The sequence below is a fragment of the Struthio camelus genome, chromosome 5, assembly GCF_040807025.1.
Source record: "Struthio camelus isolate bStrCam1 chromosome 5, bStrCam1.hap1, whole genome shotgun sequence".
Taxonomy (NCBI): Eukaryota; Metazoa; Chordata; class Aves; order Struthioniformes; family Struthionidae; genus Struthio; species Struthio camelus.
The window spans coordinates 28,245,374-28,260,610 of record NC_090946.1 but is presented as its reverse complement, the minus strand read 5'-3'; the positions used below and the strand labels follow the sequence as shown (position 1 = coordinate 28,260,610).

Sequence of the window (15,237 nt, the reverse complement as noted above, 5' to 3'; positions counted from 1 at the left end):
TCCTCACCCACAGGTAAATGAAGTGAATTCTGTTTGACCCTAGGCTGTAACATCACCACGTGCAGTATGATCCCTGAAACTGGGCCATATATCCTGCAGAACCTAGCTAACAGTGGGCCTGATTTAACGATGCTGTGACATTTGGTAACAATTCCTTGCTTTTATGTATTTATGTCTCAACCGCAACATTATTCTAATGTAACTGTTTGTGATTAATATCCTTTTCCTCTCTGTTAACAGAAAAAAGTACCGTAACACAAGCGATAATCTTTTGTTTCACTTCATGGTGTTCCATGGCCTCTTTAAAACTCTCCTGACGCTACACATTTTGTTTTTTGATCTCACAAAATTGCTTTGAATTTCATTGGGCTAATGTTATTGGAACTTTTTCTTGCAACTTAGAAGGTTTCGCTACATTTTATCAATTAATAGATAGCATTAGTTCGTTCTGAAACAGAATCTTTTTTTTTTTTAAGCTTGAACTCAAAAAAAATTGAGATTCTGTAGCTTACACCACTGCCAACTTTAGGCGCAAAAAGCCCCCCAAACTGACTTCAAAATTAAAAAAACATAAGGAGCACAGATTGCTTGCTAGCCCCTTCTCTTCAGGCTTGTAATTACAAGCCTGTAATTACATAACCTCAAAAATGGGACTTTAAAGGAAAAAAAAAATTACATAACTTACATAAAACCAAAAAAGCTGACAGCTATGAAGTTTCCCTCTAAATTTAGCAAATTCTGAAGACAACATCCTCTCTGCAAACCACAACAGTCGTCGTCTTTTTCCCTTTCATTTTAAAAAATGATTCTTGCAGAAATGGTAGTTCTTGTAACTCCTGAGTTTCCTACAAACAAAACAATATATGAAGGACTACCATGACAGCTTCGATGCTATGTGTGCACTTCTAAAGAGCTACATCAAGTGAAAGAGCATTCTCTTCGGGTGAAACATAAGGTTTTCAGAAGAGAATCAGCTGATCTTTTGTCTGATACCGTTGAAGCGTGTTCCTCTAAGCAGAATTACCCCATCTCTACACTTAGAAATAGGCTGGCACCTAACCCTCTGTGCTTTAGGGCCTAACCATAGCTGGATATACAGAAATATGTTACATTTTTGTCCCACAGAATTTTACAGTTTCTCTTGCAATCCTGAACATCAAACATTAATACATTAAGATCTAATGCACCAGGGCTGACAACTTTAACCGATTTCAGCTCAGTGTGGTTTCAAACGGCTCAGATCTTGAACTCTGAACACCAACACTGAGGATAGAAACATCCTCAGCCTTCACAGTGCCAGCAGAGCTAAGTAGAAATGCTCTCCTTGAACTTGATGAAGACTAAATTGAAAAGGAACATTTCTGGCTACTATTACATTAGACTAAAATATAGAAATGAACCCTAATACTATCTAAATCTAATAAGAAAAAGCCATCTCTATTTCAAAATTTTCAAAGCATTCTTCTCTATAAATGCATCACAGATCAATTTACATGGTACTCTTGCCAATAAGCAAAACGAAATCACAGGTTCCAATTGGCCTAACTCATATTGGAAAGTGTGAAAGCAAATGCTAGAAAATGCAATTATTGCAAACAAACTCCATTTTCTCCACTCAGGAGGGAATTTCAGGGAACGTTTTATTGCCCTCAAATAATATTTCTAAAGGCATCAATACACAATTCCATTTTCTTTTTTTGAGTCCCCCACATACTATATAACCTAATCCTTTATAAAGAAACTCACCAGATTTTGAAATAATACATTGGCAGTTGATATTACTTGTGCATGCACATATTGTATCCATTCAAATGACTTTTCTCTTTAAATTTTAAGAATATCACAAAACCAACAGTCACTGTCTGACACAGACAGTTCCAGACGTACTTCTCATACTTCATCCTTTGTCTCCATCATTTACAATTCCAATTAAGTCATTTTTTCTAAAATAAATGAATAAAAGCCATCAAAAAGGGGGTCATCTTGAGAAACAATTATACAGAAAGTAATTTAGCTAATCATAATTATCATGGATGATGTATTGGTATTTTCATACACATGTATTTCTACACCGCAAGAGGCCAGTGAATGCTAAGGACAAGGCTTACCAGACAAAGTTAAATCTTCATCTAAAAGAGAAACAAGTCCAAAACCAATTATTCACTATTTACTGAAAGAAAACTCGTCCCAAACCTATGAGAATTTTAACCGTAGGATCCGAATCTAGACTCTGCTCCCCAAATTTTTCTGCCTAACATGGACCTTTATGCCAGCTGCACCACTTCCTTTTCTGTCCACAGAATTAAAAAACAGACCTGCATCAGTCTCCTTCCAATTTTGATAAAAATATAAATAAATAAATAAGAATCAGGAGTCACATATAACTGCCAGAAACATTCTCTTGTTTCTCCCGTCTCTGAATTTGTTCCAGTTATTTAGTTTCTCTTTTTCAAATGAGGATGCAGAGTCTTTATTGCTTACTGTTCACAGAGCGCTAGGCACACGCCTCCGACTGTCTCACAGAGCAGTCAGTATTGCTGAAAAGATCCCCCCAAATGGTTCATTTTTTCTGTATCTTAGGAAGGTGATCAGAACACTTCTTCTGAGGAAAAAAATCTCAAATATATAAATGAGACATTTTTACGATAACTACTTTAACTTTCTTTTTATGATTTTTATTATCCTGTAGACAACTTCTCAATTTGCACACAGAACCAATATCCTTCCTTTCAAAGCTAAGATTTTGGAGTACAGTGTTGGTAAACTACAAGACAGAGAGCAGGGTCCAGACTACTTACCAAACACTAACATACTGTGGATAAATTTCAGTAATAATGAGGAAAAATAATAAGCAGTGGTAGCAAGAATAATCACAAGTAAACTAAATAGAAATGAAAAAGAAGAAATAAGGTAAAATATTTTTAAAATATCTTAAGAGCACGGACTGCTGTCTAAAAGCAGTACGTCAGTTTTTAATCACTCTGAAAATGCAACTTAGGTGCTAAAAGAATTAGGTGCTTTTGAAATTTTAATCTTGTGATTTTACTTGCAAATGTTTGCTATAGAAAGCAACTTTGATACTGAAAGGTTTTCTTAAGCATGCTTTCTGATGGTGATGCTGGTGATGGTTTCTTCCTTTTCTAAGTCAGAAGAGGAGAAATCTAAAAACCTGAACTAAACTCCTTCTCTAGAGGCGGACCAACATCCATCTGACAGCTCTGCCTACTATATTTCAGAATTACCTTCATGGTCCATTCAAAGTTTCTTTTTTTTTTTTTTTTTTACAGGGAGGAAAAAAAAAAAAAAAAGGAGAAAGTACACAAGGAATGCAAACAGAAATTATAGTCAACTAAAAATATTCAGGTAGAAGGTCTTTGTGAACCTCCAGTACCATTTATCAGGGGACCTTTGCTGAAGCCTGTGTTTAAATTTATTATTCTAAATAAACAGAAACATTCCATTATAGTCTCTCAAGATGAACTTGGATACCAGAAATCTCCTGAGCCTAGTAAGGGAATTCCTTTTAATATCCCAGCCCACAGAGAGGTTTCTTAGCTACTAAAGGAGACAACCAAATCATTCCAGCTGTATCATGCTATTACAGGGAACTGAATTCTTCTTATGCCTTTTTTTTTACTAGCTATCTAGAGTTGCCTGAGCAAAACAACACATGCCCTCAGATATTTTTTTTGTAAATTTAAACACATACACTAATCCCAGACATCCAAAGGAAAAAATTAGGAAGGAAAAAAGGAAAAAAGTTCTAAAGCCATAACCGTTGAAATCAGAGCTCCAATCTTGCTTCTGCTACTTTTTTTTTTTTTTTTTTTTTTTTTTTTTTTAACCACCGCTCTTCTCCTGGCCTTGGGCAAGTCATTTCAATTATCAAATTATTTACACGTTACAGCACTCCAGCATCTCAGGATAGAAAGTTCAGACTGAGGTCTTTTAAAAATCCAAGGCACAGCTCTTTGACTTTTGGTGGGCAATCCTATGTGGCTAAACATCTCCCAGTTGTCCTTCCAAAGAAGGAAGGACAAAACAAGTCAATGGAAAATATTCTGTGTAGTATAAACTGCGTCCTGCAGCATATAGAGTTCACAAGCTTCATTTGTGACAGAGTTTAGGTAAAACTCCTACCTTGATATCCTTGCTACTGTTAAGTACATAGGCCCTCTGCCACAGCTGTCTTTCTTCCTTATTAAAATAAGGATGATAGTAAGCACCTCACCTAGTAAGGTAATTAAACCCGAAGAAAGTTCAAGGAGTATGTGCGATTATGTCCACCCACTTGAATTTACAGTAATATTTCCACAAGGTGCTGCAAAATCCACATGATGCAGCACTCGTTTCCTTTTTTGTATAGAAATACAGTAAAGGTTCTGGTACACGAATAAATATTTCTCTATAACTAAACGCCATTCATAAACTGTTGAGGTACGCAACATTTACAATTTTTCACCTTCTGTGCTTTCTTCAAAGTAGGGGTCTCTGCTGACTTACTCATTTCAGCCATCATTTCCAGTCTAAAAAAGGCAAAAGGTACCATTTGCAGACCTTAAGTTTTGCAGAATAAAGAGACGACTCTAATAAACAGAGCTGGTCATTAAGACAGAGCACTAACAGAACAGCTATTGCAGTCACTTACAAAAAGGTAACAATTTATTTCTTATTTATATTCCTTTCTGCTAAGGTTTTGCCCTTTCACCTCAGAGGCAAGCATCACTGTTTTTACAGCTGGCTTCACGGAAGCATTTGTTTATGAATGGCTATATTGCTTCCACTATAACTGTACACACATCCCTTCCAGTAACTCAGTCAAATGCCAGAGCTCATTTTAACACATACAGCCAGAGGTGTCAGTCACCAAAGCAGTGGCTCTGCCCTCCCGCTGCCCCCAGCACTACCCCTCAGGGCTGGCCAGGTGACTCCAATCGCCCAGTATCTTCTGAACCGTCCTTGCTCACTCCATGTCCTCCTCACTTTTCAAACTCTACTTAGTGACACAGTACTATAATTTACAACCAGGAGACTACAAATGGGGAATGGTTTTCCCCGCAGCATACCTTACAGATTCCTGTGCTATTCGAGGAATGACTTTGCCAGGGGTTATGAAGGAATGAGGTGTGAAAGGTTATGAAGTCTGGTAACTTTTCTCTTAGGAGGGCGAGTATAACTAGAGCTAAGATCACTGACCACCAAAGCTTCCACTAGGGACACAAGGTCGCAGAAGGAATGAAACCCCTTCCCCCCAGTCTTCAGAGGAAATCTCTAACCATCTTTCAGGCATCACACTCCAGGGGCACCTTGCAGCTTTTCTGCTCATCTCTCGGCAGCGAACACAAACACCGAACGCTGCTTAGAGATTGAGAGAGAAATGCATCAGGGAGACCAGTTCAGATAAACGTAAGGAAGCGCGGCTAACTTTTTGTCATTCGTATCCATGTTTTAAATGGAAATTCTCTACGCTTCTGTGGCTGGTTACACTGAAAAAATACACTGAAAAAATAAATGCCAACATTCAAGAGAAAAGGAGCTATTCTACTCTGATGTCCAGCCAAGCCTGTAATAGTAGTAAGACTCTAGTTCAACAGAAAACATATGATCCTGGGGTCTTTGAGGTTCAGTCATCAACAGTTAACAGGAAATTCAAAGAACAGAGAGCTCCTGAGCTCTCGTTTGTTAATTTTATTAACTTGAGAAGAAATTAAGCTCTGGAAAAAGCAGGTGAACCTCCAGTCGACGACTTTACATCCCTGTGCTGTCTCATTTGTCTCTCTCTTCTTTGTAGCCTCAGTCCCTCCCCCAGTTTGATGTTATTTTGTTCTCTTCAATATTGGCTTTGTGTCTTCTTGCCTCTCTCCTGACAGTGCTGTCCCCTGTTGCGCTGCTTTGCTCCTTCTTTACCCTTCTTTACTAAATGTACCATCAATAGTAAGAGAGGTTTTAGTAACCATCACCTCACAGCTGGTGCGCAGCGAGAAAAGAGCCGAGAACAGCTCAGCATAGCATCGGAAGAGAGGGAAGTGAAGCACTGCAGTGACCCGAGCCCCCGCATGATGCAAGCCCTGCAAAACTTCACCTCCAAAGCAGCAGAAGGTATGTCGCAAACCAGACCACGCACAGGCCAGATACACGCATCAGCCCTGCTCAACACGCTGCAGTTCAACAGTTCCTCCAGCAGTTACACCAGCAAAGCCGGGAGAAGCTGCCTGTGGCTCTTGCAACTACAGAATAAGCCTTTCCGCACAAGTAATGTTACTTAAACTACTGTGCTCAGAATGACAACGCAGGACAAAAAAACCCAGAAATTCAGAAGTTAAGCTTAGGGAGAAGGAGTTCTCATCTGTTTTCTCCCTACCAGCAGCACCAGATTGCCCACGAATACAACACTCAGCCTCCAAAAATCAATATACTCCTTAAATACAGTTAATAGAGATTTCAAGCTCTTCTGCTGGGGGGGAGACAGGGCAGGGAGGGTGTGGAGAAAGATGCACAGGTTTTTCCCTCACTGCCCTTTTGTGGCAAGACTCGATCATTCCTGATACATTACATGCAGAATTTGTCTGAGCTCAAATTCTGAGCTCCAGTCTACTGAAACAAGAGGGCTTAATTAACAAACTATACAGGCTGGTCACAGCCAGAAAGAAGCAACAATCTACTTTTCTTTACTAATAATAATAAAAAAAGTCAGTAATTCTTGGAGCGTTTACTAGCCCCCCCCCTTACAGGTAATTACTCTAAGATAAAGGTCTGCCAGTCTTGTATTAACATAAACTGCTGCATGTTGCTTTTCCGCAGCATAGTAATGTCCACAATACTGTGAATAAACGCTAACATCTGAGTTTTAAGCCTGATTCAACCCCTCCAACTAACATTTTCAGCAGATCTTCACTCTCAAGAGGTTGTTGGGCCATGAAAAAAAATTTTTATACAAACTAAAATTGTAAGAAAGCATTTCACTGAGATAACATTTTGGTAGCTCGGTTTAAGGTAATCTCACACATTTGCCCATGTGCAAAACAGAAAAGGACCCGGGGGCGGGGGGAAGGGGAGGGGGGGAGAGAGAGCAAAACCCTGAGACCATTCCTGCTGTCTGCTAGGTTCTGTAGTTGTATGCAGCATAAAATAACAGAGTGGTGATAAAAAAAAAAAAAAAAAAACTGTAATAGACAGGACACTGCCAACCAGCTTTAAATTGAATTACACAGCCTGCTAATCTTTACGATGAGATAAAATTTCTTTGAACACTCACTACACATTATACTAAAATCTGCAGTGCTTTCTCCCCCTAGCCCCAACCTCTCTCTGCTCAAAGCAGCTCCTCCACCCCCGCAACCATTGTTCTTACTAAGCAGGAACGTGATGCTCTACAAACTGAAAGACCTTTTTTAAAATTAGATATTATTAATATGGTCTGTGATGTGAAAAATGAGAGAGGTATTTTTGTACTCCGTATTTCTGGTGCAACATTCAATTTGTAAGTGACAAAGTAAATCGATGGCGTACCAACGATACATACTTTGACTGCTTTCCACTGAAATCGTTCTCCTATTACAATACATAGCTGCAGCAGCAATGCTTAAGGAAGAATCTGATGAAAATATCTATAAAACTTTCTGTTTGGGTAATATTACTTGTTTCATGCCTAGTCAATTCAATAACCATAAATCTTTGTTCTATTTTAAAGGAGATTTTGCTGGGAAAAGGGAAGTAAAAGGAAGAATTATTTTGGTTATTTTATACAATTGTTTTGTTTATGGTTATCTGTTTGAAAGCTGATCATCCCTCCTTTCAAGCCAACAGTAGTACAGGGAAGTAGATCCAAAAAATGACAGAGCAATTATTGTGATTAAAAAGTCCTGTCCAAGAATTGTGCAATACTTTCCAGTGCTCACTGCCTGCCATTTTTCATTGAAAATTACCATATATGTTAGATTTAAACATATAAAGAAACTACTCAATCAACATTATTCTGATTGAAAACAAATTTAACCCTAGCCAAGTATTCTAATGACCTTCAAATACCACTTTAAATTTTAGTTTGATTGATCATGGCTGATAGTATACAAGCTGTATAGAGAATATGGCACTGTATCTCTAGTTACAGTGACTACAGGGTAAGAAACAAGGTCAAAGTTTCTCTGCAAAAATAGTTTCATCTGAAATTTCTTTATGAAAGTTACCAGGAAAACCAAAAGCAAAACCAAGAAACAATTGATCCGACATGAATAAACTCACACTGCTCCTCACGCAGAAACTCCACTTAAGTCAGTGGAAATTTTGCATAAAAAAAAAAAAAAAAGTGTGTCTGGAAAGCAATTTTTTGTTTTTTTACCTTCAGAGTTATACTTTAAGGGGACTGTTTTCCACAAAGCATGTAGTAAGTAACTGACCTTATGTAGAGGATAAATATAAAAAAGCTACCAAGAATAAGCATAGTGCAAAAGCAGAATTTTGCATTGTTTTGTTTGTTATATTTTTGTTTTCACATGTCTCTGTAGACTGTTACATCCGGGTAAAAGTTATTAGAACAATATATATGGTTGTATTTTTCTATAACTGTATAAATACAGTAAAACATAACATTCATGTTACTTTTGTATTCCTCTGGGAAGAAGAAATTTAAAAGTAGTATTACTATGCCTAGAAAGTGCGTATGCCCCCCCCCAAAAAAAAAAAAAAAGAGCTGAGCATTGATTATTAATTTCAAGAGTCAAGAGATATGGGAATTTAAAACTAAGTCCAAATGAGAATTCAACAGTGACATTAAACACAGTTCAAGTTAGAACAGAAGCAAAGGAAATATTGTAGTGATACTGCAATAAAATCTAAATAACCTCGGAAGCTTTTGAAAACTTTACCTTAAAAAAGGTAAGAAATACATATCTCAGAACTAAACAGGTAAAGGAAGACTAAGACTAGTAAGACGCTAGATTCCAACACGTATTTGTACTTTTTTTCAATAAAGAAAGTGCACTGACATATTTCATGCTTATAAAATTCAGCATCTATTTGCAATGAGAGTTAGTAAGCAGGCAGACACAATAAAACTGTCTGTACAGGCTGGCCAGCGCACCTGAAGGTCTCAATCATTCTCCAGTTTGGAGCATCTCTGAAGTAAGCAGCCACCAAGGTTCAGGCCCTGCAAATCACACAAAACTTCAAAGGGGTGCCAACACCAACAGAAGAGTCAGATGTCTTAGGCAGCACCAGCTTAAGCTCTTGTTAAAACAAGCATATCCTGTCCCAATGGCTGAAGCCCAGAGAAGCTTCCCACAGGAGCCACTCACAGAAGGCACAGCTATTGTCAAAATCAGACTAAGAGGTTTTTCAGGAAGTTGCTTCCCTCTCTCTCAGAACAGCTGTGCAAAACTTATACATGCTCACAGGATTAAAGCCACATCAGCATTTTCTTTCACTTTCAATGAATGCAAATTTTTTTCAAGAGTTAAAGAGTTTTGCTCATCAGAATGGTATTTCATGTTTAGTCACTTAATTATTCATTCTAGCTATAACAAGTGAAGCAATATAGGGTTCAAAATATGCTCCAGATGGTAAGAACAGAAATCAGAAATAAATCAGTTTATTAAAAATAGGAACAGACTTGTTTTTATTGCCGTAATTTTACTTTAAAATATTCAGAAGCTTCCTTTTGGTTCTAAATTAGTTCAGAATACTCTGAGCTAATATTCCTCTGAATGTGGAGTACTTCAGAGCTTACTGGTTTGTTTTTATAAAAACATTTCATGTCAGATGCTAAAATAAATCACATTAGAAACATATTTTTGAGTAGTAAAAGGATTTAAAAGCTCTGAAGGACAAATAGTTGGCCACAATGGAAGTATTTCCAATGTACATAGGCAAAAGGAACACACTCAGGCAAAACCTTAGATACAATATTCCTGGATAGGGGATCATGCCTAAGTACGATTTGAGAAATGCACATTTTCCTGTGAGGAGAACAAATAAACATGACTTAGGATAAGACGACATTAAACTAGGGGGAAAAAAAATGCAGCAGCAGAGGGAACAACTGAGCCAGATCAGACAGACAAAGAACACAAGAGGAACGCGACCCTGAATTTTTAAACAGTGGTAAGAAAAGAGCCTTAGCTTTACTGTTTTGTTACAGTTCATTTTTTCAGATTAAATTACATTATCTTCAAGATCAAACACTATTCTGGCAGGTGTCTGGCTTAGAGTTTTAGATATAATTTCAAGTTTCCCCATGAGCTACTACAGACAGCTAATGTAGACTAAAACAAACCGTCTGTCCATACCTCCTAGAGCAACACGTTTTTCAGTGCTCTTCCCATTTTGTCATCTATTCCATGTTACAGTCAACAATTCCAACCTGAAGCAGCCATTTTCGATGACCGAATGTCACACATGAGCAAGACCTACTGAAACATCAGTCCTACTAACATTAAAAAAAAATTCAATAGAACTGACAACACATTTTTGAGGACCACAGCCCTACACGCAGGGTGTAACAAGACAACCACCATATTAAAAGAGTTTAATCATTCTTTTCTTCTCACTTTAAGTAACATAATGGAAGAATGACAACACCGAAAAAGGCAGACTTTCATTTTAGATATACCAACATCATTTCTACTAAAGACAAGGATATATTATTACAGGTAAGGAGAAATTTGTGCCCATCCAAAACCATATGTATTTGATTATTAGACTATTCACAGGGTTACTCATTATCCCACAGAAATACAGCAATAACAAGATAAAATCTAAAAGAAACATGCATTCAGAACAAAAGCGAGACATGAAGAAAGCACAAGAGAATGATGCTGCCAAATCCCAAAATAACTCAGATAAAAAATTAGCTCAGTTTCACAGCTGTAAACTGACAGTGCTTTCACCTACAGGATTTATTCACATCTACTGCAGGAGAATTTTGCCGAGTTTATCCAGTATATTACAAACTTAGAAAGAATGAGAGAAAAAAAAAAATCAAGGAAGTCAGGCCATAAGGAAGAGACAACCATTATAAAAAAAAAAAAACAACTACTAGAGAACAAGACTGGCCATTTGCTTAAAAAAAAAAGAGATGCAAATCCCTCACACACAATAAACACATCATCACTCATTAAAGATACATCTGCCTGAATTTATCTTTGCTTTTTCTTCACTTAATTCTTTGAAGTCACTTCCTATCACACAGAAAGGAAATATTATGAAGACAGAGCTATCTATAATTAGATACTCCTCTATTTCATTCCCACATATAACTGAATGAGAATGGATGGAAAAAACATGAACAGTGATAAAACACTGAGTACATCCAGTAAAAATGTATCGGGCAAGTCTTAATTCTTCCTCAGTACATAATGCTGTGTTTACTGTAAGGTCAGTTAAGTTACTATAAGAGATTTTTAATGAAAACAATTATAAATGTAAAATAACTGTGTTTAAAGCATTTAACAGTCACTAAGGTCAAGTGATTACAGCGGTTACAAGACCCAAGGGACATGTTCACACCAAAACAAAGTGCATAAATTACCTCAGTCAGCGTATGTAATCACTAAGTGACCACAGAGGTCATTCAGTGTATGAGCCTAGACAACTTTCATGCAAAACCAATAATAAAAATCATCAGCCAAGAAGAAAAAAAGCACAAGAATTAGTAAAAGTTCCATGGTAGGCCGAGAGCTAGAAGGAGCAGGAGAAAGGACATGGAAAGTATGCTTTGTGATTAAGGAAGAACTAACATAATGAAACGGATGGACAACACACTGAATATTTTGCTCAGGAAAAATACCCAGCGAGGTATGTAAGATGCAACAAAATACTAAGTCGCCGGGTTGAAAGAAGTGCTCTCAGTCCTGTAGGACTTGGTATACAAAACACCCAGTGGAGTAAAACTTAGGCAGGAGTTCAGAATATTCATCTTCTAACTTTTGTTTTGGCCTTCTGCCAAGAAAATTCTGCCAAGAAAAACAGCAAGAAAATTGTGAATTTTTTTAATGGGACAGTTACTGTGCCTTAGTTATCCCATTATACAATCCTAGTGCAGACATGGCTGTGTTGTTTTACCCCACGGTAGGTAGGTAATATTGGCTGTAGAACAAAGCCTCATTTTGCTCTTGCTTTGGGGTCCCTCAAGGTATGAAAGATACAGATGCTGTGTCTTCATTACTTTTTTTTATAACAGGATTCCCATAAACAAAACCATCCACACAAAAGATATGAAACTCCCTTTTATAAGAAAAACATGATCTTTGATGGGAATTCTAGGTTCTTTGCTTCGGAGTATGCTCCTATGAAAAATGGTTGAAAAATGAAATGAAAAATGAATGAAAAAGATACAACCTAGTACAAGGCAGATGAAAAAAAAATCCTGTTCCTTCTTCCTGCCTGCCGCTGGTAAGTATTTTTATGCTATTATCGAGGTGTGCCATCACCTCACAACCTTTAAGGTATTAATTTTCACAATACACCTAGGAAACATCAAAATGTGGTTACTCCGATCTTACAGATAGAAGTCAAAAATAGAATGGAAAACGGACATGCTTGAATTCACAGTGTTTTGATTCCGCATGAAAAAAGGAGAGCAACAGAGCAAATATTAACCAATGCAGACAAGACTCCATGGAGGAGTCAATTTGCAGTCTCACTTTATGCTAGAACCTAATAACTGGCACAGTTTTATATACGAAAACAAACGTAGACTCTGTGCAGGTAAGAAGATAAGAAATATCAAAAGAGGTTTCCTCTGTATCTGAGGGGAAATACGAAAGTTTGAGGCCGAAGACGGTAAGTTCTCTCACAGTCAAAGGCTTCCAGTCACTTTCAATGGCACTGACTGCCAAAGAAGGCAAAATTTCCTTTCTCATCATACTGACTTCTACAAGGACTATGCATATATATGTACTAAGAAAGCCCTATGATAAAGTATTGAGACTGGAAGAAAACCTATTCCAATGTTTGTAATTTTTATGTTGCAAACATTAAACCAAGGATGCATATGATAAAATAATGGCATCATGAAAAAATACCTGTTAAAAACAAGGAATGCCAAGTGGCTGCTCATACTGTAAGAATCCCCGTGAAAAAAAAATTAAAATAACAATAGCAGCTTACTCTTGCTGGCTTTCAGCAGTACAAAGTTGTCATTTTCAAACACCGAGCAACGGCTCTATCAAAACAATCCTTGTGTAACAATCCAAAGCCTAGATAGAAACTTCAGTAGCTAGACACTGCTCTTAACAGTACTTAGCATAGATTTTGGAGGTCTAACGTCTCCAAGGCATCCAATCCTTTCCTGGAGCTGCTTGACATAAAAGGCATCTGTGAAAAACTGAACCTGCTTGAATAGCAGTGCTGCCTAGCCTCTCTGCGAGATCTGGAACTTGGTGGGACCACACCACTCACTCCCAGGGAAGTTGCACAGCTTCCAACAGCCGTTACATTGGTTGCTCATCTCCTTCTCTGACACCCCAAGACTTCAACATTTACAGGTTCTTACAGAGAATGCACAACAGTTGAAGAATACGGTTTCTAGTGTGTTTTTTTTCTCCCAACTTATGCAGGTCTCCAGCTGTTTCCCATTCCTCTTCTTACTTCCTAGTCCTGTGATTACATTCCTAGAAACAGGATGGTTTTGATCCCACAAAAATCTAGCATTGCTTTCTAGAAATAAGAACGATTACATTTACAGCAATATAGCAGTTAACTGGATGCCCCAGTGCCTTTATGCACAGCAGTAAAAAGGGGGCAGATATTCTTTAAAATGGGGCTATGGAAATCAGAGAAGGTCAGAAGGAAGATAGTAAAAAAGAACAGTATGGAGAAGATGCAAAAGGGGATGAAAAAGACCAAGAATGTGGAAGCTCTTTTATTTTAAAAATTACTTTTGTAAACCAGAACGTTTTTCACTAATCTGTGAAGGGTCAGCCAAGGAACTCCAACAGAATAAAATGAAGCTATTAAAGACTTGTAGAGATGTGGCCATCACACAGTGCGCAAGAGAGGGTGCAGAGACTGATGTGCACCATGACGACAGAGCTATGTTTCCAAAGCTTTTATATAATGCTATAGCTTCATTCCAGGAAAAAAAGCATTCCTGGAAGATCAGCTCCTTGAGTCTCCTTCACCTCTAAATACCTCTAGCCTAAGTGGTGACATGGCAGTGCACAGCCAGCCTATGAGCAGTATTTATAATAGGAGTACCCTGCAGATGTTACCCTCCTTCGTTTTGGTCCTCTGCTGTTGCAGTCTAACTGCCTTCATCTGCAGCAACACAGTTAACAAATTCAGCAGAATAAGAAATGCTTCTACCTAAAAAGCTTTCAGTGTCTGCGTTCCAAGTTAAAATACCAGCACTCTCTAACTCAAAGAGGCAATCACATGAACACCACCAGAACAAAATTCCCCTCTTCCAAATAATATTTTCGATGTCACCAAAAAAAAAGACTGCAGAAAAAAAAAAGACTTCCATAAATATGTTGTGACTTTCACCACCATTTTAGAATATGATGAACCTGAAATTCAAAGAGCAATATTTTTGGTTGTGTACATAAAACTATGGGACACTGTACGCATCAGTATCAGATGCCATGACCCCTCAGTCCTTGGCTCTGGAATGATAGTATCTTTTCCCCCAAGACAGTGCAAAGATAAAACCAAGTCTCTAAATTTGTCCTAATTAACAGAATCATACTGAAGCTAGAAACAGCACATCACACGAGGGCAAATGAAGCAAGGGTAGGTGGGATTTTCAAGTTCTCCATTTCAATTAGGAGGCAGTAACTGACATTTGGACAGGAGAGGTTAACTGGGGTCACCAAAACGCAGTAATTCCTTACCTAACCAGTCATTAAACTTCTTAACCTCTGAGGGCAGTCCCAGTTCGGTGAAATCGCCCGTGTGCAGAAGGATGTCCCCATAAGGCATCTGGATGCCATCTGTTCTGGAGTGTGTGTCTGAGACGCAGACAAATCGCGTGTGGCCCGCTGGTTTTGGAGTGTCGTATGGGATAGGGTCGACCCTAAAGCAGACACAAAGATCTCATAACAGTTACAAGATTAAATTCCTCACATCTCATATTTCAAATATCAACACAAATCTATCTATACATAGTTGAACGTGCGTGCACACACATACATACACATATTTATAGATATACCATGCTGAAAGAAAAGACTCCATAATGCAATACCATCAAAAATCCAGAAGGGACCGCAATCCTTGTCAAATACTTATCTGGCAAGGAAG

The 15,237-nt window shown here is 37.9% G+C and overlaps 1 protein-coding gene across 6 annotated transcripts in view; it reads right to left on the bottom strand.

Annotated features, from left to right (window-relative positions):
- The window catches only part of MPPED2 (metallophosphoesterase domain containing 2), a 121,193-nt gene that overhangs the window by 59,833 nt on the left and 46,123 nt on the right, over nucleotides 1-15,237 (bottom strand). For all 6 annotated transcript variants that reach the window (XM_009679460.2, XM_068945283.1, XM_068945282.1 and 3 more), the window contains exon 3: nucleotides 14,829-15,010. In XM_009679460.2, coding sequence (XP_009677755.1) covers nucleotides 14,829-15,010 — 182 coding nt within the window. The remainder of the gene's footprint in view (nucleotides 1-14,828; nucleotides 15,011-15,237) is intronic.